Here is a 26,048-nt window from a genome sequence, read left to right as displayed (position 1 = left end):
AATTGACAGGCAATACTGGTGGCTGGGTATCTGTGGAATTACTATTGTATTGATGTGTACTGTGTGTGTGTAAAGGGGAAGGGGTGGTATGTGTATGCATGTCATGTACACTTTTTGTCTTTTTTGTATGTAATGTGTGAGTGTCCTTCCCTTATGGCCAAGGGCTCCTGTCTGTTTGTGTGTTTGCGGGTGTTTGTGTTTGTTGGTGTGTTTACAGGTGTGTGTTTGTGTGTGTGAGTGTTTGTGTGTGTGTGTGTGTGTGTGGCTGTGTGTGTGTGTCTATGTGTTTGTGTGTGTGTGTGTTTTACCGAACCTTTTTATAACTGCATCTCAGTTTGAGTCTGTGCTGTAGAATGCCTTTGTGTGGTGTATGTGAAGAGGAGTATTACTTCTGTTCATAAATGGTTCCTGCTAAAAATACATGTGCACAACAAATCCTAGGCTTTGTAATGACTCCAAGGACAATTTGGATCTTCACCATCATTTTATTTTAATTGACAACTGAAATGAACCATCTGAAATATTTAACTCTGCACATGATACTATCTGCAATCCTGAGTGAATCGGAAACTCTCTCTCTCTCTTTCTCTCTTTCTCTCTCTGTGTGTGTCTGCATGTGTGTTTCTCTCTCTCTCTCTCCGTGTGTGTGTGTGTATGTTTCTGTCTGTGTCTGTGTCTGTGCATATGTGTGGGCACAGTGAAGTGGAATAGAGGACAGCCATAGACAGGAGCCTCGGTAGCAATGCCTGGAGGAGTTGACAGACGCTGGAGCTGTCAATCATAGAGCTGGCCATGCTCGCATCCAACTGGCCTCGCACCATCAGTCTCTCTCGTTATCTCTCCGTCTCATTGATCTACGGTTTCGCCTCTGCTGCCCTCCTAGCCAAATGTCCTCCAAGAACACAATCTAAGCTTCTTCAGCTACAGACAAGGCATTGCATCTGCATAGTATTTGAGTCTTTCCAGTGGGTGACCAACCTTTTCACTGCGATATTCGCTGCTTTTTATTGTTTAATTTGTTCTGTGTTATCAAATGCTTAAGTGAGCTAATAAGACTGTGCACAAAATATGGCATCCTCGTTGTTTTGGTTCATTTTATTCTCATAAGACCAAACATTAAGTCATTGGAGCTTTTCAGTTCTGAAATACACCTCTATTCACAGACACAACAACAGAAAACCTCATTGGTTGTCTACAAATATTAGTCATTCATTCTGTGGAGAAAAGAGATGTGTATGTCAATTGTAGTGAAAGAAAGGCATCCAAACAAAGCTCTGTTATGCAGAGGCAATTATCTCATCTGGTCGTATGCACAAGGTAGCCCCTCCTGACAGCTGGGCTTGTGATTGGCTGGGGAAGGGCTCCGTGGAGACCCCGCTGCTCTTTGTGTTGACAATGGAGCCCAGATCCACAGGAGAGACAAAGTGGCTGGACAAGTCATTCACGGATGCAAATGCCAGCCAAGGCGCGGCTCCCGTGCATCTGTTTCCATCTTCATTACGGAGCAGCGGCCACCGAGCCTGACGGACAGCCATCGGTGCGGTATAGCTGGCCACCCCGAGCGGCGCTCCGGGGGCAGGGAGGGCAGGTCGCCCGGGAGTGTGCCCATTTACGCCAGAGTAAATGTCACAATGCTGCATTCTCAGCCTAGCCAGATTGATAAATGTTTTATTCAGCATATCAAACAATACCAACCATGCATGCCGTGACGGGTCTGTGCTCCTCCTGAAAGCCAGAGAGAATGGAAAGGCTCTGATATATTCATGCAGTTTATCACCACTGTATGAATGTTTGTCTTATATCTTCTCTTTCGTTCTATCGCTCTTTCTTTTGGTAGCTACTGATATACAGGCCTGTGTGATAAATGTTTGAATAGGTTGAAATGTTCACTGGTGTATGTCAATATAATACAAAATATTTTTGGATGGAGTATTAAAAAAAAAAGAAATTCCCTAAAAAGTTTCATATTTTCTTTCTAAACAGTACTCTCTGGCAACTAATACAGCTTCTGGACCTTATTATTAGCCTACTATTCCTTCTGTTGAAGTGAGGTCTGCTTTGAAAACAAAAACATGAACAAACAATCCGATTCCACAATTTGTCAGTCCTTTCCAACTATTTTTGCCTGAAAATTGCGTTAACTTAAAGGTGAGTATCGATGAAAAAACGCTCTTAAAAATGGCAACCGACAATGACTACATTACCCAGAGTTCCATTTTACCGTATGTTACCGGATGTTGATACACCAGAGGTAAACAGACTTCTGAAAATGAGGATATCAACATTAGCTAGCTAGCTTGTCTTTGGTCAGGTCCATATGTTGCGTTAAGGTAAAAGTGGAACCATAACGGAATCGCCGTATGATGAAGGGGTATTTTGGTCCAACGTAAGTCCCCGTGCTAGTTGTTTATACCTGTTAAACTAAGTGATTGAGACTGTGTGGCTTGGTCATTGGATCTCGAACGCCCACCCAGACGACCACCACCTTATCAATGTTTTATGTTAGCTGTCCAGTCCAATGCTAGGGTTAACTACTGTGGGCTAGCTTGAAACTACGTTAAAGACGATTACTCTTTTCTTAATTTGTTGACAACAAACTGTGTGTCTGATAAAGATTATTCTTTCATGTACATTTTATTTGAGTTTAGTGGGTCCTGACATTTTCAGGACACACGAACTTCCAGATGTTGTGCAGACTGAAAGTACATTAACGGTTCCCCATCCATGCATCAAGCTAACCTTGCTATCAAGCTAGCAAAACGACAGTTGTCTGCTACCTCGAATCAACGTCAGCGCTTCGATAAGACGACAGTGAAACTGGATTGCCAATCATTAGCCTGTCATTAGTATTTCTAATCTCATTTCGATCTGAATTCTGACATTTGTTCAAGTGAACAGAGGACGAGCTAACGCTACCTTAAACCTCAGCTACCCCAGTCCCATTTCCTGTTTTTAAATGTCTCTTGTATTGTTCTCAAGGCAGCACTGACAGTTCGTAAAGGTCAGTATTAGATATTCAGGAATTAACTGACAAGTAATTATTAAGATTATAAGGGTTTTGTTGTTATGTTCCTAGACTGTTTAAAATATAACATGTGTAATACAATCTTGATATGTCATTTACACTATGTTAATCTGGTATTGATTAAACTAAAGCATCGAATCCATGTCCATCAAGTACTAAAACAGCGCAACTAGTGGTATTTCTCACGTTTCACGTTGAAGTTTTGCATTGGGGCAAACCTTACCAAAACCATTTACCTACTGCTTTTGACTGGTTTAAATGTGCACTTTACTGATGGAGGGAATATCTCTGCATCAGAACACGTTCTGTATTTTTAGCTGATTTTGTCCCAATGCCAATAAACATTGTGGCGTGAGTCAAAAACACAATCGGAGTGAATGATTTTGACCTCACCTAAAATGAGCAGTGACCTGCTTTGTTCCATGTTTTACTGACTACTCTGTGAACCTTATAGATTGTATCAGCTGACTCTCACTCTCTTTGTTTGTGCGTCTGTGTTGGGTATGTGCGTGTGTGTGTGTGCGTGTCTGTGTTTCTCTGTTCCTCTGAAACCCACAGGTTGTGCATGCGGCTCGGTCTGTGAGCTTGCGCTGTGTACAGCACCAGCGAGACCCCCTCACTCTCAGCTGCCTCTGTAACTGCAACATAATCCCTGACACAGTAGCACTACTGGTGGGAGTGGTCAGGGCAGGAGAGAGGAGGTGGAGAGGGAGGGAGTGGGTAGAGGTAGGTGGTGGAGCTGGAACTGGTCAGTCTGTTCCTGACCCTGCCTTGTGACTTGGCCTGTCTGGCCTTTCCCCCCTCTTGGCTCTCTCTCAGTCCATGTTCCCTATGCTAACCCTGCTGAGCATGTTCTACTACATCTGTCTGCGGCGCCGCTGTAGGAGTGGTTCCCGGAGCGAGGCGCTGGGCAGCCGGAGGGCCGTGGAGCTTGCGCAGAGAGCCTCTGGTCCAGCAGGGGGCAGTAGCAGCGGTGGCGGTGAGCTGGAGCAGTACGCCAAAGAGGTGCTGGACTTCAGCTCACACTATGGCAGTGAGAACAGCATGTCGTATACCATGTGGAACCTGGCTGGGGCGCCCAATGTCTACCCAAGCTCGGGTGACTTCACACAGACGGCTGTGTTCAGGACGTATGGGCGCTGGTGGGAGCACTGCCCCAGCGCAGCACCCCCGTACCGGCGCACTCCCAGATCCTTCCACAGCAAGGACTACCTGGAGCTGGCCTTCGAGGAGCCCGTATACCCCACGGCCGTGGAGGTGCTGGAGACCTACCACCCTGGGGCAGTGGTGCAGATCCTGGCCTGCTCGCTCAACCCGTTCTCCCAGAACCCGCCCAGTGAGGTCCGGTATGTGAGATCATGACTGAGGTCCAGGGGTCAGGCCTGTGATGAAAAGTCTGTTAAGGCTCCTGGTTGTTTGTTTATATTGGTGGTTTGTTTAAGAGTGACATTATCTTTTTTGTCAGCCAGTTGAACATAACTTTCTGATTGAATCAAGACTCTTGAGGTTTGCCATTTAATCATTAGTTGTTGTTCAACTCCCAAAGCAGATTGATCAGGAGGATTGACAGTGCTAGTCACATGACTTGACAGTATTCATTATTTTTAATGTTTAGGGTATTCAAAGTTCCAAAGACAAATCACATTATCAGTATGTGACCATTACCAGTATGGGGGAGTAGCCCAACAGTCAAAGAGCAATCGACAGTGTAACCATTATCAGTATGCGCCCCTCATCTTCTACCTCTGAAAGCTGTGTTTGCGTGTCAAAGGGGTATTTGAAGTTATGTCTCTGAAGTTTAAGTAATTTCTTGCCATGTGCTTCATTGTATAACAGTGGACGTTTCTATATTTAGGTTAATATAAGCAGGTAATAGAAAGGAATGAAGTGTTTGTTGCTGTTGGCAGTTCCTCTCTGTAAGAAGCTGCTTTAAGAGTAAACTTTAGCCCAGGGGTCTCAAACTCCTTGTTACCAACTAAACAAAAGTGGGTCAGTACAGCATTTGCTTTTAAATGTGCATGTATGAAGGAAAAATATAGATGTAGTTGTCTATGAAGACATTATCCCACTATGACTGCTGTATATGAAAGTCATGGGCTATCAATGAGACAAAGTGATCCAAAAATGCAACTATAAAATAACACTTTTATCCAAAGAGCATCTTGCATTGCCCATGAATTGAAACCCAGGTCAGCTACTTGTTATTCAGCAACACTAACCATTCTACCACCGATTACACATGGTAAATTTGCCACACTCTACAGTATTGTGATAGGCAAGCGAACAGATAAAAAAAATCTGGCCCCCAACTGACCGGAATGGGCGCTCATCGGCCCCCATGGTAATTTCAGTTTGAGACCCCTGTTTTAGCCTTTCTCATCAGGACCTCCTAGAGAAAAAAGGCAAACTGGGAGCCCTTTGGTTAATACTTTTTACCAGTGGTTAGAATGAGGTTTAGAGTTAGCATTAGTCACCATGTTATAATAGTCTGTTGTAGGGGTGGGAATCCCTTGGCACCTCACGATTCGATTCCGATTCAGAGGGCAACGATTTGATTCTAAATTGATTATCGATATTAAACCGATTATCGATTCTAAACCGATTATCGATTATCAATCCTAAACCGATAAAACGATTGTCGATGCATCTCAATTTTCAAAACATATGAGTTTGCTACTCAGTCTCAAGTCACTTCCTACTCTATTGTTTGTTAATTAAAGAAAATCAACAGATGAATTACATTTTCAATTTTTTTATTAGAGAAAAAGCTTTACCTTGTCACAATTATGACTTTCTATGAACAATGCAATAATCAATGCAGCTTGCATTTCAACACAAAATGAATGTGTAAAAAAAAAAAAAAAAAATCGAATATGAACTTTTCTGAATCGATACAGAATCGATCTAGAGAGAATCGAGAGAAATCCAGAGAAAAAAAACTCCCACCCCTAGTCTGTTGTCACGGTATTAGTGATTACTAAGGAGTAGGGATTGCCTCTGACTTCCTTTCCGATTTCTGCTGTAATGCAAGAGAAGAATGAGGTCTTGTACCATCTTGTGGACCTCAGAAACAATGTTATCAATGTTAACTAGGGATGCAAATTATCGATTAATTCATTAATCATTAGTTGATAATCTTATCGATCGACTTTCGATTAATTGATAAGCGGCGTTTTTCACCTGAGTTTCAGTGCTTCAATAGGGCCTTTAAAAATAGGCCCTATTATTATTATATTACATTACATTATGATAATTCTATTATATTCTATTATACATTCCTCAAGTAATTATGCATTAGGAAAAGAAAGCAGAAAAGTTTTTTTATGGTATAACAAAATCCATTCATTAATTTAAAAAAAAAGAAATAAATTATGGACTGGCCCAGGTCTTGCATTTGAAACAGACATAAAACAAAAAAGAATAGAAGAAATTAAATAGAGCCAAACAGAATATTATTGAGCCTATAGATTATGAAGAAACTGCATCTAGGCTATTACAAGCTAAATAGCCAACACAACTCTCTGAAGTTTAACTCGCGCTCACGGTAGTGAGGGATAGAGTAACTTTACATTCTTAATGACAAGCCATCAGACAAAGGTAAGCTAGCCCGCTAACGAGCTAGGTATCTAATCATTAAGCCTGAGTGAGCTAGTCCGCTATCAAGCTAAATAGCCAACTCAACTCTTACTTACTTACTTACTCTCATGAGCCAAACTCGCGGGCACACGTTAGCGCGGGAGTAGACAGAGATATTCACATTCATAGCAAGGTGAGCTAGCCCGCTAACGAGCTAGGTAGCTAACTCTATGAAGTCTCAGTGAGCTAGCCCGCTAACGAGCTATTAGCTAACCTGAGTTTTAAGACTATAAGCCATAACTCGCGGCAGTAAGCGAGAGAAGGTATAATACAGTGTAGCTGTGATTTTTAGGTTGACCAGGTGAACTGGTGGTGCCATGCAGGACAGAAGCATGCACGGTGTTCAAATGGTAACTGAGTGAGCTAGTGGAACTATTGTATTTCAATACTGCATTACACAGAGAACATTTGTTTTCAACCGGTCTCTCGCGCTAGCGCCCTCTAGCGATTAATCGTGATTAATACATTTTGATCGAGCAACCTCTTAATCGACAATTAATCTAAAGTCAATTAATCATTTGCATCCCTAATGTTAACGTCTACGTATGTAACAAAATGTAATTTAAATGATAATATTAAGTATATAAATATTGAAAAATACTACGATACTACTGTTTTTCCCACCTCTAGTCATTACTAACTACATATTAAAGGACATTTAAGGCAACGTTGTGTAGATTCTTAACGTCTTTAAGGTATTATTGTGTAGATGGCTGGTTTTCATTTTGTTGCTAAATTCTTTTTAGTTATCTATGGTAATGTGAACAAGAGATTAAGACACCTGTTATGCCCATCAGACGCTCAGACCTGGGTTTTGTGCTTCAGGTTGGAAAACCCTTGGTAGTATAACAACTTTAACAGCACGACCAAGCCAAATAAATATCCCGAAATACATCACTTCCTAACCTACCTAGCTTTCATCAGAGACAACTGTGCTGTTTGTTAGTGTATGAAAAATCTGTTGACTTCAAGCTAGTTAGCCGTTGACTGGGTTTAGACCAAACTACTGTAATGCCTCTGAAATATGAAATAGGACCAAAGAACAGTGCATTGACGTTGCTACGTCTGTTCTTCACCATCCATCCATTCATGCAGGTGGGAGATTCTGTGGTCAGGGGAGCCCAGTAAGGCCCCCACCCACCAGTCTCGCCAGTTTTCCCCAACGATCCGTCATCTGAGCTTCCCCACCAACCTGCTGCGGGTGGAGGTGAATAGTAGCTTGATGGACTACTACACGGAGCTGGACGCCGTCATCCTGCGCGGGGTGAGGGAGCGGCCCATGCTGGCCCTGTACAAGATGCCCCTCATCGACATGAACGACCTGAGCGATGGCGAGGACGAGGTGGCCATCAGCAGTCAGCGCCACCCGCTGGCCGGAGATGGCAAGCACAACACAGGAAACGGATACTTCGACAAACTGCCGTACGAGGTGAGGGGTTATAGATGTGCGAACTGCACACACACACACACACACACACACACACACACACACTTATGCAAAAAGCACAACAAAGGCAATGGCTACTTCAACTAGCCAACCAATGGGATGAAGGGTTATAGGGTTACATGCACCACTCACACACACACAAAAAAAATTTGTGTTTCCTGTTTCATCCCTGAAAAAATTAGGGTAGGTAGGTAGGGATTATTTTTTCTTTTCTTTTTGTCTTTAACAATTGTGATGGGCCGAGCCCCCGGTAACCGTCTATCCATGGGTATGGTCACAAGCTCAGAGTCAGAGTAAAGTTTTCCAGTTTCAAGTTCAAGTATCCAAAAGTAATTTCACAAACTAATTTATTTCATTCCATCGCTGAAACTATGTGGCAGATTTCATTTTCATATCCAATTTGAAATCTCTATCTGTCTGCAATACCGCTCGCAGCCACTACTTAACTTCGGCGCTCTCACACTTGCTAGAAAGCACACGCAGCATCTACTGTTTGGGCAAACCTGGATACAGGGTTGTTAACGATGTGTTTTTTGCCTGGAAGTCTTTAGAAATCTGGCACCTTATTCAATTTCAAGTTCAATTTAAGAATCCTCCTGAGAACACTTCAGCTGTGTTCAAAGATATTTTCTGACTATGGTCTTCCGCAGTCCGTAAGAAAACGAAAATAAAAATTAAAATGATTTTCATTTTATTTTTTTAGATCGACAGGGAAATGCGGCCCACCCCCAAAAAAAGGCTAGGGTCGGCAGTTTTTTTTAGGGTCGGTCGGGAAACAGGAAACACAATTTTTTTTCCCCTAGGCCTTATACACTCAACAAGCACAACACGGGCACAATACAGGCAATGGCTACTTTGACAAACTGTCCTCCGAGGTGAGTTATGCTCTAACACACACACGTGGCAGACACAACATGAAACATGGAACAGATATGCACAGACCAATTTGAACCAAATAAATCTGCACAATATTGGTATACACAAACAACAAAGTGCAGACAACACACACACACACACACACACTGCCCCACCCTACACACAAAGAAATAACACAGGCCCAACTCAAACCCTGACCCACAGAATGAGGAATCCAGGGCACCTATTCAGAGGTTTCATGCTCCGACCTGTATGCTAACAATTGGCCTCTTACAGTAATTTTGGAGTCATTAAAGGTGAAACTTTATCATAGTTTGATACCCTGCTTGGCTCAGCTTATGACTCTAATCCTCAGATCTGTTGTCCAAGCGTCTGTCATTGTGTGTGTGTGTGTGTGTGTCTGTGTGGGTGTGTGTGTATGTTCACATGTGGGTGCACGCGTCTCTAAGTGCGCGTGTGTCTGTAATGCAATATGGCCATTATCTGCCAGCTGATATTTAGACAAACACACAGTCTATTGTTTGTTCTTCCCGCAGTCCCACAATAACATACACGAACACACACACATACACACACACATACACACACACACACACACGCACAAGAAAGCAAGAACACTAGCACAGTGGCCACAGGATTTTCTGGAACGCTGATGTGTTCTTCCAAGATGGACCACTCCACACAGCATGTTTTTCTTTTTCCTTCTTCCTCTTTCTTCATGTTCTCCCTCCCTCTTTTTCTCTCTCTCTCTCTCTCTCTCTCACTCTCAATCCCTCCCTCTCTCCCTCCCCCCTCTCTCCCTCTATCTGTCTCCTTCTCTTACTCCCGTCCCCCTCTCTCCCTCTTCCTCGCTCTCGCTCTCACTCCCTCTCCCTCCCTCTCTCTCTCCCGCTCCCTCCCTCTCTATCTGTCCCTCTCTCTCTCCCTCTCTCTCTCTCTCTCTCTCTCTCTCTCTCACCATTGCCATACCATAATAATGGATTCATTTATAGGAGAATCAACAGAAGACAACATGGCACAAACATGGAAGTGTGTTTCTTGCTCTTTGGTTTTCTTCTCTATCCATCTCTGTCCCATGTTCTCTCTCGCTCTCTCTTTCTCTCTCTCTATCTTTGTGTCTGTCTCTCAATCTTTCCTGTCTCTCAATCAATCCTTTTCCTTTCTCTCTCAATTTCAGTTCTACATTGATTTTGAGGCGTTGTCCATAATATACAGTATACAGTATAATAATCGAATAATTGAGAAACGTATAATAATGTAGATAATATAACAGCAGAGATGATGATCTCTCTCTCTCTCTCTCTCTCTCTTTCTCTTCTCTCTCTCTCTCCCCCCTCTGCCTGCAGCTGATCCAGCTGATCGTGAGTCACCTGACTCTGCCGGACCTGTGCCGCCTGGCTCAGAGCTGTAAGCTCCTGCAGCAGCACTGCAGCGACCCGCTCCAGTACCTGCAGCTGAGCCTGCAGCCCTACTGGGCCACGCTCACGGACGCCTCGCTGGTGCACCTGCAGCCCCGCTGCGCCCTGCTGCAGCGCCTCAACATGTCCTGGACCGGCAACCGAGGAGCCATCACCTCCACAGGCTTCTGCAGGTCAGGCACACACACACACACACACACACACACACACACACACACACACACTCTCAGGCACAGGCACAGACTCTCTCACACTGTCTCCACTGGTGCTTTCAAATCTTTCTTTCTTACTGTATCTGTATGGAGTTAGAATAGTTTCAAAATTCACAAACAAATGTCTTGCAATTCACAAATGTCTATTTCCTGATCTACATGGAATGCCTTGCCATTTGTGAACATTTCTGTGTTTATTTGTGTTTTTTTGACACTTTCTTGACGCGGTTTGATTCACAAATGCATTCTCTTCTAAAGGACATTGGCCTCATTCTCGACAGCAGTTGAGAAGACTTTAAGAAGGACTTTCTTCTGAACTCCACTTCGGTGGATTTAGGAAAACATTTGTCTCGATAGTTTTTTCATCTGGAATTTCTTCTGAACTTCAGAAGACTTTCAGAACGCGAAATAGCAGTCGTAACTCTGCCGGAATCTTCTCAAACGGCCATCTTGTGGTTATTTGAGGAATCACATTTTTTAAAACTGGGTTAATGGCTGAAATTGTGAGAAACCGTTGGTGATTTCGTTTACGTCAGCTCTACAGACATCCTCGGATTAAAATAATTATAATAATAATAAATACGAGAATATTTGTATCATTAACAATTACGTTTTACATTTATAGTCATGATTCTACGAGGCATCGTCATGTCATTAAATAAATAAAAGGACTACACCAGAATGCTAATCCAGACTATTCTTTGTAGATCCACGTTGGTGGAATGAAGTGCCTCGTTTTCCTATTTCTTATGTAAAGTAGTATTTATTGTTACACTAGGTCTCTATTGCTCATAGCTTGACTGTTCTCTCCCTTGTACTTCGCTTTGGACAAAGGTGTATGCTAAATGACTGAATGTGAATGTAAATGTACACGAACACTGCAAATGTAAGTGAATAAATAAATACCCACCAAACCCAATCACGTTAAAATAGCCATAGTGGAATATAATGGACACATATACAGCCGCGGAAAAAATTAAGAGACCACTTCAAAATTATCAGTTTCTCTGGTTTTATTATTTATTGGTATGTGTTAAAGTAAAATGTACATTTTTGGTTTATTCTATAACCCACTGGCAACATTCCTACTAAATTTCAAATAAAAATATTGTCATTTAGACCATTTATTTGCAGAAAAATTACAATTGGTCAAAATAGCAAAAAAGATGCAGTGTCTTCAGATCTCGAATAATGCAAAGAAAACAAGCTCATATCAATTTTTAAACTACAAAATACTAATGCTTTAACTTAGGAAGAGTTCAGAAATCAATATTTGGTGGAATAACCTTGATTTAAAATCACAACTTTCATGTGTTTCGGCATGCTCTCCACCAGTCTTTCACATTGCCGTTGGGTGACTTTATGCTACTCCTGGCGCAAACATTCAAGCAGCTCGGCTTCTTTTCATGGCTTGTGACCATCCATCTTCCTGTTGATCACATTTCAGAGGTTTTTTTTTATGGGATTCAGGTCTCGGAATTGGGCTGGCCATGACAGGGTCCTGATCTGGTGGTCCTTCATCCACACCTTTACTGGCCTGGCTGTGTGGCATGGAGCATTGCCCTGCTGGAAAAAACACTCCTCAGAGTTGGGGAACATTGTCAGAGCAAAAGGAAGCAAGTTTTTCTTCCGGGACAACGTTGTACTTTGCCTGGCTGAGGTTTGTAAAAGACCATAAGGACTGAACCAAAGCGGACTGGAGGTTCTTCTAAGTTTGTCTTCTCTGATGAGTCCAATTTTCAGCTTTGCCCAACACATGGTCGTCTGATGGTTAGACGGGGACCTGGAGAGGCCTACACGCCACAGAGTCTTGCACCTAATGTGAAATTTGGTGGAGGATCGGTGCTGATCTGGGGTGCCTCAGCAAGGCTGGAATGGGAAAGATTTGTCTTTGTGAAGGACGCATAAATCAAGCGAGGTACAAAGTTTTCCTGGAAGAAACCTTGCTTCCTTTTGCTCTGACAATGTTCCCCAACTCTGAGGAGTGTTTTTTCCAGCAGGGCAATGCTCCATGCCACACAGCCAGGCCAGTAAAGGTGTGGATGAAGGACCACCAGATCAGGACCCTGTCATGGCCAGCCCAATTCCGAGACCTGAATCCCATAAAAAACCTCTGAAATGTGATCAACAGGAAGATGGATGGTCACAAGCCATGAAAAGAAGCCGAGCTGCTTGAATTTTTACGCCAGGAGTAGCATAAAGTCACCCAACGGCAATGTGCAAGACTGGTGGAGAGCATGCCGAAACACATGAAAGTTGTGATTTTAAATCAAGGTTATTCCACCAAATATTGATTTCTGAACTCTTCCTAAGTTAAAACATTAGTGTTTTGTATTTAAAAAATGAAGATGAGCTTGTTTTCTTTGCATTATTCGAGATCTGAAGACACTGCATCTTTTTTGCTATTTTGACCAATTGTCATTTTTCTGCAAATAAATGGTCTTAATGACAATATTTTTATTTGAAATTTGGTAGGAATGTTGCCAGTAGGTTATAGAATAAAACAAAAATGTACATTTTACTTTAACACATACAAATAAATAGTTAAAACCAGAGAAACTGATAATTTTGAAGTGGTCTCTTATTTTTTTCCGTGGCTGTACATCCTGTAGTACCTCAATGTCGGTACCTCCATGTCATGTTAGGTTAAATCTGCGTTTTTTGCTCGCTTTCCACTTAGACATGACTCGCCTTACGAGGTGCTTTCGTGTGGATTCGGGAGATTCCGACAGCAAACGTTTCTACAGTTGCGTGCCCTAATAAGGAGCAGGCGGGGCGTGTATGTATGCAAATCCACTTTCACGAGAACGTGCATCAATTTAAGAAACTAATCCGGGGGAACACAGCTGAGAAGACTTCGGCTGCATATGAACGCATTTTCGGAATGCGGCGGAAGTGTTTCCCTAACGTTGTTTTTAAGTCGCGTAGGTAACATTTCAGAAGAATTTCAGAAAATTATCGAGAAAGGCTGCAGAGAATCGGCCTCAATCAGGTGTCTCTTACAAATTCAGCAAATCATATAAACCTTCAGTATATCCGAGGGTATGATTGAATGTGACCACACTACACTGCGTTACATATGTGCAGTGTCCAGTTATGCGAACAAACAAGGAGGGGTTAGTTAGTCTGTCAATAAAAAGATCAGTGTGAATCGTGGGACATTTATATGTGAATCAGGAAAAAAAATTGTGAATTGTGTGACATTTATTTCTGAATCACAACATTTATTTGTGAATCGCGTGCCATTTATTTGTGAATTTTGAAACTATTCTAAACCCAGAAATCTTTTTCTTCTCTCATCTCATGAGTTTCCTTCTCTCATCTCATTTTCTCCTCTCCTCTCCTCTCCTCTCCTCTCCTCTCTTCTCCTTTCCTCTAATCTCCTCTCCTTTCCTTCCGTGTCCTCCTCCTGTCTGTAGTTTCCTAAAGGTGTGCGGCTCGAGCCTGGTGAGTCTGGAGCTGTCGTGTTGTCACTTCCTGAACGAGGCGAGCATGGAGGCCATCTCCCAGACCTGCCCGCGCCTCCAGCAGCTCAACCTGGCCTCCTGTGACCGCCTGCAGCCCCAGGCCTTCAGCCACATAGCCAAACTCAGCAGCCTGCGCCGGCTGGTGCTCTACCGCACCAAAATAGAGGTGAAGAGGGGGACAGGGTACACACACACACACACACACACAAACTCAATAGCCTGCTCTGTGTGTGTGGGCACGTGTACGTGTGTTTGTGCATATGTTTGTCCAGGTCCACTGTGCCAGGTTTCCTCATTGCTCTGTCCCCTTGCTGTTGCCTGCACTAGCCACAGACATGATGTGGTGAGTTTGAGTAATTACCCAGCATTCTGCAGGGCCAAAATAAAGACCAGTGCTTGCGCACCTCGTTACTAGGGATGACTCATGACACTCGTTGTGTTTGATTGGCATCTCAGGTTGTTGTCGCCTCTTCCACTTTCTCACCGGCTAAGACGAAGAGGACCTGGGCTTTGCGAGCTCAGGCCTGCAGAAAAAATGTATGTGTGTGTGTGTGTGTGTTGTGTGTGTGTGTGTGTGTGTGTGTGTGTGTGTGTGTGTGTGTGTGTGTGTGTGTGTGTGTGTGTGTATGTGTGTGTGTGTGTGTGTGTGTGTTTGTGTGGTTTGGTTACATTTCTGCGTTTTTGTTTTGATGAGTCAGCATCTGTGTGTGGCTTCGGTCTTGCGGTCATGGATAGCTGTGTGTGTGTGTTTGGTGCCATCACACCTACCTCTCCTGTCATCCAGCTGTCATCATGATCATATTTTTCTGCCTTTGTTATTTTTCTCCCCTTAATTTTCTTGAAAAGTGAAAGGACGTATGGGTAGGATACCTTACACACACACTCTCTCCCTCCCTCTCTGCCTCTGTAAAACAAACACACACACACACACACAAACTCTCCCTCCCTCTCTGCTTCTGTAACACACACACACACACACACACACACACACACATACATGTTTCATAATCTCAGCTGATAGCAGAGAGATGTGACTGAAGCAACCCAGAGCTGACAACATTCACACACTGAACTAGTGTATCTCTGAGATCTCTGTTTCTTCTCTCTCTCTCTCTTCCTCTATCTCTCTCTTCTATCACACACACACACACACACACACACACACACACACACACACACACACACACACACACACACATTCGTTTCTCCTTCCCCATCGCTCTTAATGTGTCTCTCACTCTCCCTTTCCTAGTCTCACTTTTCCCTCCCCCCCCCCCGTTCCATGCGGGTTCTGTGGCAGGAATCGGAGTCCAGGTATTCATGTGTGGTAACATGACCAGGCTCCATCACTGCTGGCTGTGCCAGTGTTGGGTGCCAGAGCGTGGAGTTAGTTAATAGTTCTATTTTGACACGTCCGCTCTTGCAGGCTTACAGCAGGATCAGGTGACGCGGCTTAATCTGTTGATATCTTTGATATGCACCTTTCATTAAAACGAGAGAAACATTCCAGGGTCTAGATTTACTGTAAACAGACCATTGATTTATGACATGTTTTTTTCCTGTGTTTTATGACGTAAGGGTGATATGGCATTATTTTCTAACTCAGTGTACTCAATTTTCCTCTCTCTCTCTCTCTCTCTCTTGCTCTGTATTTCTTTCTCTGTATTCACTTTGTTATGTTCTCTCTCACTTTCTTCCACGCTCTCTCCCACACATACTCTCACGCACAGCACGCACACACATTTCCTCTCCTTATTGGTCTCTGTGTGTCCCTGCAGCAAACAGCCTTGCTGAGCATCCTGACCTTCTGCGCTGAGCTTCAGAACCTCAACCTAGGCAGCTGTGTCCGGGTGAGCTGAGCGTGGCCTTCTGATCGCCTTCCTCATGACCCCACAGAGCTCAGGAGAATACATTACAGAGAAGTAGAACATAGCAGAGAAGAACTGAGTAGAGTAGAGTAGAGTAGAGTAGAGTAGAGTAGAGTAGAGTAGAGTAGAGTAGAGTAGAGTAGAGTAAAGTTTACAGAGATATAGCGAAACTTGTATAGAGATCTAGTATTACAAAGGTATTATATATAGAGATCTAGTTTTATAAAGGTGCTATATATGGTGATCTAGGTTTTATAAAGGTGTTATATAGAGATATCCAGGTGTTATAACGAGATCTAGGTGTTATAAAGGTGTTATATAGAGAGATCTAGGTGTGATAAAGGTGTTATATAGAGATCTTGGTGTGATAAAGGTGTTATATATATAGTGTGTTTTGTGGCCCCACTGCGTGTCGTGTTTTGTTCATGTCGTTAGCCAGCATGCAAGCATAGTACAGGTGTTTATGCGCTGTCAAACTCTTACAGTGTGTGTGTGTGTGTGTGTGTGTGTGTGTGTGTGTCCTTCAGATCCAGGACTATGCTTTGGTGGTGAGCAGGCTGTCTGTGTATAACTTTATCCTCTCTCTGTGTGTGTGTGTGTGTCCTTCAGATCCAGGACTATGACGTGGTGGCGAGCATGCTGTCGGTGCGGTGCCGCCGCCTGCGCTCCCTGGACCTGTGGCGGTGCGGGAGCCTGACGGAGCGGGGCCTGGCGGAGCTAGCGTCGGGCTGCCGCCTCCTGGAGGAGCTGGACCTTGGCTGGTGCTCCACGCTGCAGAGCAGCTCCGGCTGCTTCCAGCACATGGCCCGCTGCCTGCCCCGCCTGCGCAAGCTCTTCCTCACTGCCAACCGCACCGTCTGCGACTCCGACCTCGACGAACTGGCCACCTGCTGCCCCCGACTGCATCATGTCGACATACTGGGTGAGGGAGGGCAAAAGTGTGTGTGTGTGTGTGTGTGTGTGTGTGTGTGTGTTTGGTGCGCATCATGTCGACATACTGGGTGAGGGAGGGCAAAAGTGTGTTTGTGTGTGTGTGTGTGTGTGTGTGTGTGTGTGTGTGTGTGTGTGTGCGCGCTTGTGGGCATCATGTCGACATACTGGGTAAGGGAGGGCAAGAGTGTGTGTGTGTTCGTGCAGCTTGTTGACATACTGGGTGAGAGAAAGCAAGAGTGTGTGTGTTTGCTTTTGTTTTTGTTATCCTGTTTTTGTGTGTAAAACTGTGTGAGCGCAGCTTGAGGACACACTGGAGGTCTCTGTGTGTGTGTGTGTGTCTGAGTTTTTTCAGCATTTTTCTTAACACTGTTATATTTCCTGTTTTCTTCATTCTGTATCAACAGGAAATATCAGATTTAGATTTCCAAACATTCTTTTTTTATTGTAAAATTGATTTAGGTATTTTCGGGTTTGCTGCACTTTGCATGTTGCTAATTGATTAAAAAAAACCTATTAATGTCATTTTGAAAGCATCATCACTTTGCTGAATTGTTTCAGACATGCCTAAAACTTTTGCACAGTACTGTATGTGTGCGGGAATGTGTGTGCATTTTTTAGGAGCACATAGACACACTGGGTTGGTGGTGTGTGTTTGTGTCTGTGTGTGTGTATGTGTAAACACAGATGAAAAGATTTGCCATGTCAACTAAAGACAACAAATGCTATTAGTCAAAGGCTTGTGAGTGAACATCTATTTCATTGACAGGCACACGGATGGTGAGCCCCGCCTCCCTGAGGAAGCTCCTCCAATCATGTCCGGAGTTGAAGCTGGTGGACGTGTCCTTCTGTTCACAAATCGACACTCGAGCCGTCCAGGAGCTCTCTACTCTGTTTCCCAACGTTGCCATCAAGAAGAGCTTTACACAGTAACGCTGTGCCACACACACACACACACACACACACACACACACACACATAGCCAAACATACACACACACACACACATACACGATTTATTAAAACACACACACCCCAGCTCTATTGACCCACATACACACAGAGACATGCTGCACAGGCCAAAGTAAATGGACATCAGAAGCTACTAAGCACATATGTGTGTGTGTGTGCGCGTTAAGTGTCTGGTGGAGGGAATAAGGTGGGTGTTGCTTTAGCTGTTGAGCCGGCTGGGAAGCGCACGTAGAACGTCGCTGGCTACACCGGTTCCAGAAGGTTCTTCTGATGGACTCAAAAGATAGCCGGCTTTGACGCCCGACCACAGATTTCATACATTGGCATCTCACCTGGTCATCTTCCATTGTCCGTGAGATGCCCTTCCTAAGCTGGCGGGGGCGCAATCTCCTCTGCAACGTCTGTGCAGAAACCCGCGGCTCACCTCGGCGGAAATCTAAATCTCAGGGTTTTAGCTCTCTCTCTTTCTCTCTCTCTCTCTGATTTCTGCTGTTGTTTTTAGTTTATTTTCTGACTTCCTCCGCTGTCCCAGTGCTTCTGAAGGAGTGTGTGTGTGGTGAGTAGAGACATCCTGGCAAGCAGGGCACCAGTACCACCCACTGCCACCGGTTTCTCATTTCAAATCGGACAAGTAACGCACACCTGTGTTACGAGAAACTTTTTAGATAATGTGTTTGTGTTAAATGTTTTGGAAAGAAAAGACAAAAGAAAACACAACCACACACACACACAAATGATTGTGCATTTGTTATGCCATGTTTAGTATTCTACAGACTGAACAATTTGTTGACAGTACTGATGTACACAGTGGTGCATATCCAGAAGAGTTTTTGTAAAACTTGAAGTTTTTGTTTGATTTTGACTGATAGGTGACGTTTCCCTGTGCCTTATTTTAATAACTTAATGTGGTATGCCTCTCTATGCCTATGTGTGTGTGTGTGTGTGCATGTGTAGGTGTTTGTGTGTAACTAGATACATAGACAAATAGGTTTTGTTTTCCCTAATTAGACATTGAATAGGAAATCAGGGCACAACATTAGATTGGTGTCCTGTTTTATAAAATAATTTAAACCCAGGCTCTTGGTGGAATATATGCAATGTTTACTTTCCCTCTTAAAGGCATCAGGCCTTCAAAAGATACTGTCTTGGTGCTTGTGGATTGCAAGCACACACACACACTCTCTCTCACACACACACATACAATCCAACCTTAATGTCAAAGATATTCTCTTAAGTTTTAATATATTTATGTGTGGGGGGGAGGGGCAGAAGTCATATTGTTTAATTTATTGATATTTTCTGTTGTTGACGTGGTGGAATTCCCTGTAAGTGTTGGTCACGTGATCGGCACCGAGCCATCTGATTGGCAGGGTTGGGCGGTTAGGAAGATCAGTGCACCTCAGTTGAATAAATTGAGAGTTGATGATCAGTACTGCTTCACTGTGTGATTTCCATCATGACTGTCTGTCTGTTAAATGTGCCTTCAGTGCTAAAGATTGATAGAAAGTATAATTTGATAGTTAGTTAAAGTGTATAATGCTCCAAACTATCTCAGGGTCTGAAAAGATGTTCGTATATCAACAAAATGTGTTAAATATCATGAAACATTATCGAAAGTCAAATTTGAGCTGTTGGTTATGACGGTACCATAGCATTTCCAACAGACTAGCATGTGCTTGATTGCTTTGTTCCCTACCACTGAAATAGTGAACGTGGGAACGGCACCTCATCAACAGTGTGAACACTTCGCCCTGGAAGATGTGAGTCATGCGAATAATCCTTGAAGTTCATGCGGTGTTGTAATTAGACAATAACTTCACAAATGAACACACGCACACATCAGTGTGCTTTCCAGTGCTGGATGTAATTACCTTGACTGTGGTTGGCGCTCAAAAACAACGTCTGGGTTGTCATTGGGTTGAGGGAGAGAGAGAGAAGGAGCAACAGTGTTCTTATAGTGTAAAACTCCTGAGCACAGCTACTACTGAGGTCTTTATGTGTGTTTAAGGAAACATCTAGAAATGTCATCAGCTCTTAGCTAAAGATCATAGTTTTCTCTTCTTCTGCATCCCTTCTGAAGTGCTGAAATCTTGCCATGCCACTCTGAAGACACTAGCACAATCTCTTCCCAGCCCCGTGAGTTTTAATACTTCCAGAGGAAAGTTGTCCAGCATTTCTTTCTCTGGCCAGGGTAAGAGGACAAATCAGATTAATTTCCCAAGTTGATGAAGAGTAGTTTTCTTCTGATACACACACGCACAAACACACAGCCTCGCACACACACACACACATACACACACACACACACACACACACACACACACACACACACACACTTTGCTCTGTTATTGATCTATAGTCTCTCACTAGATGGCGCTGGAGGACTGTGGCGCCTACCTGAGGACATCTCCCAGGCTCACACACCCAGAGACCCCAAGAGAGGAACCTCGGCTCACACGGCATCAAGAGGAGGAGGTTATGGGCATGCAGTGCTGAGCTAGGAACTGGAGCTACACAGACAAACAAGTGAAATATAGAGGAGGTATTTATTTCACTCAGTTTTGCTGTGTGACTAATTTCTATTAAACTGAAGCCAGTGCCTCTGGATCCATGACTTCAAAGGTGGTTTGTACTGCACTCACACACATACGCATACGCATACACACACACTGTATTGATTTCGACAGCAATTAGTGGTGAGAAGCAAGTAGTTGCACCAAAGACCACTGTCCTTAATTTGAAACAGCTATTTTTACAAGGAGAAAATTGTTCTGTACTTGCATATGCCCTATTTATAAAAACACATTTTCAATTTTGTTGTTATAATACCTACCATTTGTTTGAATGGGTTAGTTAATGTATTAAGGTGGTTTAAGAGAGAAATAAATTAACAAGCGCACACATATTAACCTATTCTAAACTGAAAGAAATAAAACCTGCAGCTTTACAGAAGACTAACTCAGAGTGCTACAGTCCACATTTCTGAAAGCAGCTTTATAAAATGATTTCAGGTCAATCATCTCACTTACTCACACACACCAGCTCTCAGATGCACCTTTCCAGACACTCTTTACAGTGACATAGCAACATACGCTCGGTTCGACTGGGAGACGCCACTTTCATGGAGGTCTAAAAATACAGCTGACGTGAGATCAGTAATGTGACACATGTGAGTGATAGCTACACAGGTAAGGAAACTATCAAATGCAACGCTGCTGAGAACACTGAGAGCTGTGCTGGAGCTCCAGCGTGACAGCAGTACCCTGTCTCAGCCCTCCTTCCCCTTCCTGCCAGAGAGGTCTTCGTGTCTGAATGTAAAGTACTGTTTACTTCCATCACCTGCAACCATGTGGAATTCACTTAAGGACTCCATCGAAACATGGCCATTGTTTATCATGGCCGAGTTTTCATTTGAATTTTGTTTAAAACCTACAGCGGTGGTCCTCACAGCTATTCTATACACTACAGTGAATTAAAAACTAGACTAGACTATGACATTGTGCTTTTATCTCGCACAGACAGGGACAGTGCACGCTGGGGTAAGTGGCTCTATGCTGGGAATCTCTTCAGCTGAAATGTAAGGTGACAGTTATATTCCCCCTTGTCCTATCTAACCATCCAGTCCATCCAGCCCCACCCTCCAGCAGTTCCACCTTCTCCCCCAGAAGCGTGTCGGGAAGGCAGGGGGAGTCCCTGGATACCGGGACTGCCCTCAGCTCACAGGGAGTCCAACCATCACAGGTATCAGCGCTGAAACACTGGGCATCTCATTAGGGAGGCTCCATGTCTCAACGCATACACACACACAGACACACATGCACAGGAAATACACACAGACCCACACACACACACACACCCACACACATGCACAGGAAATACATACATACACACTCACACACACGTTTATAGGAAACTCACACAAATGTGCTTATAAATACAACCATCAGCCATGCAAGTTCACACACATTCACCCAAACGCAGTTATACACACAAGCGCACAAACATCCTACTGTTACACACACTTGCTGAATGTGCTTGACTGTTTGTTTACTATACAACTCATTTGAAATTATGAGATTGCGTTTACTTCTTATCTACTGAACTGGGCTCGATTTCGAAGAGAATCAATTGTACTATAAATGTAGTTGGGTAAAGTCCTCTATTGACCTTCGCCATTACCAGTATAGATTTTCTCACTCATTAAGGCTGTTGCTTTGCTTGAAATATGGCTGTCTCATCTTCAGAGATTGGGACAGGTGAGGAGAGAGTGCGGGTCAGTCCAAATGAACTGGAGAAGTCATCGCCCGACATCAATCCTTACGACTCCTGCAGCCAACTGCACTGCCACATCTAAGTGATGGATAAACAGTCCTGTGCAGCAGTTTTAGGCATATATATTTTAAAACAATTATTTCTTGTCTTCTGCATTAGTGTGTCAGTAGGAAGTATAATATTTAGATTTTCAAACATTATTTTTGTAAACAGTGAAGTAGATTTAAGTATTTTCAGTTTGCTGCGCTTCATATGTTGCCAATTGATAAATAAAAATGATTTATGTCATTTTGAAAGCATCATCACTTTGAAGCATTGTTTCAAACGTGCCTCAAACTTTTGCACAGCACTGTATGTATACTTATCAGAGAGAGAGAGAAAGAGAGAATTGGAACTTATGAGGCATATGAGGTGTTTAACCTCACCTCTAATAGGCCCCTAGCCCTAGAGGCATTTATATAACTTCACAGTATTTTAAACTTGTGTCAGTAAAGCATTTTATGTATAATGATGAACTTTTAATTTCAGTCATCACAACCGTAAATGTGAACAATTTCTGTGTTTAAGATGATACCAATAATAACTACATTTGCTTACATAAATATAAACACATTTCTTAAATAGATGAAGTGTTCACAACAGGAAGAGCAGGTTCTATTGTGGACTACCTGTCTTTTTAGTGAGTTATGAGTCAGCAGAGATTTGGACGTTAAAATATTCATATTGCAAAGTTAGTTTTGTTAGAAGGCCTAAAATCTTTAGTAACACATTTCTGTTAGGAGACGATGATAAAAATACTTTTGCCGATTCCACCTAAAAATTAAAAACAGAATCAGATTTGCCTGTGGCTTTATGTGTAAGAAGCGACCTCCTGGGATGAACTATGGGAATATTACATCGATCAATTACAGTAGGCCTATCTTACATGCATCACGCCAGAGTCTTGCTGACTGACAAGTCTGACAAGGTGTTCTTGTCTATCACCTGCTGCGTCAAAACAAACGTGCGCTTCCTAACTGGCAGGTGGCTACAGACATCAGATTGATAACATCTACACTTATAAGTCAATGTTTTCCCCAACAGAAATTCGTCATCTTATAACCATAACAAACCATAGCAGCTCCAGCCTACATTTAACCTCAGAAGGAACCGCAAGGATCACGATGTTGGTGAAAAATTAGAGGCGCGGATGGCCGTTAGAGGGCACTTTTGTCTCGCTTTTGTCCGATCAGCTACATGACTTGATGAGTCCATTTCACCCTCTTCCAGACTTGAGTTCCGTATCAATATTGCAATCCAAATGACCTGTTGAACACGCTTAACATAAGACTCGCGTTAAACAATTACTCTAATGACGCCCATAATGACGGTATTTCGTCAACAAAACGCTCAAACGCACAGTGACAGGATGATATAGCGAGATGAAAGGGGTAGACCTAGGGACGCTGGACACGTAGTTTGGAATCATTTGCCCTAATCTGACCCAAATTTGTGACTCAAATGTGACTGAAACCAAAACAGTGGCAAAGACAGCCCCGATTTAAATGCAAGCTTGATAGCCTTTTGTTGCAGTTCAAAGTAATCACCATCTTGAGATCTGGCATGCCTCTATTGTTATGCTGGGAATCTTTGTCTGATTTTGCAACCTCCAATGATTTAACTATGTGGGTTGTGCACGTAAACTAAAGTTAAAAGAATGCATTAGACGTCTGAAATCAAGAAAAAAGTTATTTAATAATTCAAATATTTTCAAATGTGCAAGTCTTTTGTTCACTTAGTATCCAGTGATGAAATATTACTTGAACATATCTCTATCACACCCTCTGCGCTTTTTATTTTACCCACACAGGTTCATCCAGATCAAACAGAGTTCGATAGACTATGACAAAAAAAGCTAACAAAACAACAAATAAATACATCCCACAATTTGTTTTCAATTCATAATAGGCTTGATTGATTAAAGCTACGGAGAAAATAATCTGCGTTTACGTCCACCTTTTTGTTTTCTTTTAAAGAAAAGAGTAGCACTAGGCAGACCACTGAAAATAAAGATAAAGGCCTAATCAAACAAATCAGGAATAACATAGAAAGAAAACACACGTCCCTGGGTAGCGTCTCTGTTTAAAACATTAAAATAAAATGTAAAATGAGGGGAAATAATATTTCTAAGGTTTTGAAAGACATATTTACATAGGCCTATAGCGGTGACTGCAAGCTATTCAGTCCGTGTGATGAACAGGATGAGCCTTGGCCTTCCCCCATATCAATCAGCGCTTATGCGGAATAGAATGTAGATGTAAATACACCTTATTCTGCATTCATATAGTAGCCTACCTCACCTCCATCATAGCGCTTTCAAAAACGAAAATTAGCCTCAACTTCGCCAAAGCTCTGTTTCTGAAATGATAGACCTACACATGGCTTTGAATGGTGTATGATAATAATAATAATAATAATTATAATAGGTGGTGCCAACATTTCATATAATATGCTTTCTAGTTCAGACGTAAATATAAATTGTACTTAAATATCTTTCCATTTGAAAAAAGAGAATAAAAACAAACATACATTTAAAAAACTATTGCAAAAAAAAAAAAAAAAAAACATTGGTCTGCAAGTTAGGAGCTGAAGTACATTTTGCCAATTAATTTTGAAAGAAAGAATCAAAAAATAGATATACTGAGTTGGTTTGGCAAGATAGTGCTGAGTGTACTGAACCCACTGGAAAAATAAAGATGAAATTAAAGCAAATAAAGCCAAGAAGCAGCTGTAACACACTACAAATAACGAGCAATAGTTTCGCTACAAATTACTATAAATAAAAAATAGAATGTACTAGAGCCTAATACAAAATTATGTCAAATCAATTTGAATAAAAAAATAATCGAACAGCTAAAACCTGTTTTGTTTTTAAATCATTTAAAGAAAAAAGTGCCCCAGTGAGAAATAACGAAGCAATGTCTGTTCAAATTATACAATATTTACAAACTTGATCTATGTTCTGCTGTTCTGGAACATCTATGCGGTAATATTTTGTCGCTTGAGGGAAGTGTCAGATATCCGTCGCCACGTAGCCCTTCAGTGACCTGTCCGCCAACTGCTGGCGCGTGGCGCAGAGCTTGGCGTAGACAGCCTTTGTGTTTCAGAAGCGCATGAGTTGATAAAAAGTGGTTGACATTTGATTGATTCCTTGTAATTTGCGCCGAATCTAAACATCTGAAATATCTGAAATATGATCGGCTGAGAATGACCTGGGCCTACAGTTCTGCAAATAATATTGGTAATAATAATAATAATAATAGTACTAATAGCAGTAGGAGCAGTAATTATAATAATAATAATCTGCAAACTTAATTGAGCGTTTGCAGGCCTACTCAAGATCACTAATGTTTACGGCTGATAGAGTGAAAACCTATGCCTGATGCTCAACTCCAGTTCAGCGCAGCAGCTGTCAAAATGGCGTTCTGATATCGAATGCAGCAGCTCTTGACACTTTTCACGTAGGACAAGCAGTCCTGTACAAAACAATGCAATGATAATGTAGCCGTATGCATACACTACAAAAGTCAAATATGTAAACAGTATAGGCGGTAAATGGACCACAATGTACGCTCTAAAAAAATGACATTTTTTTCACCTTGACGGCTCTTCCCATCACAAAAGGTTTACACCTAGAAACTGCGATGTCACAGTGCTGGGTATATCTTTACAAAAACATTCGCTCCCCTAGCTGTTGAGGAAAACCCACCTTCCCTCTCGCTACGCTATGCGCGCTGTTGATGTTGTTTAGGACTGATGGGCTAACGTGTGCTCCCTCCTAGACATAACACCTGCTATCCTCTGGATAGTTCCGTGTTGGACTGGATATTTTTAGTTATAAATAAAAACCAAGACAGTCAGAAAAAGCAAGAAGGGTCCTCGTTTGT

The 26,048-nt window shown here is 42.6% G+C and overlaps 1 protein-coding gene across 1 annotated transcript; it reads left to right on the top strand.

Annotated features, from left to right (window-relative positions):
• Window positions 1-3,750: 3,750 nt before the first annotated feature.
• Window positions 3,751-19,242, top strand: fbxl4 (F-box and leucine-rich repeat protein 4). Its single transcript, XM_080858535.1, has 7 exons — window positions 3,751-4,371; window positions 7,757-8,090; window positions 10,331-10,575; window positions 14,034-14,247; window positions 15,860-15,931; window positions 16,559-16,871; window positions 17,649-19,242. Exons 1-7 carry the CDS (start codon window positions 3,848-3,850, stop codon window positions 17,810-17,812), a joined length of 1,866 nt encoding a protein of 621 aa, XP_080714661.1. The 5' UTR covers window positions 3,751-3,847; the 3' UTR covers window positions 17,813-19,242.
• The last annotated feature ends 6,806 nt before the right edge of the window (window positions 19,243-26,048 follow it).

The sequence above is a fragment of the Sprattus sprattus genome, assembly GCF_963457725.1.
Source record: "Sprattus sprattus genome assembly, chromosome: 19".
Taxonomy (NCBI): Eukaryota; Metazoa; Chordata; class Actinopteri; order Clupeiformes; family Clupeidae; genus Sprattus; species Sprattus sprattus.
Note: the sequence above shows the minus strand (reverse complement) of the source record. Positions and strands in the feature narration are given on the sequence as shown.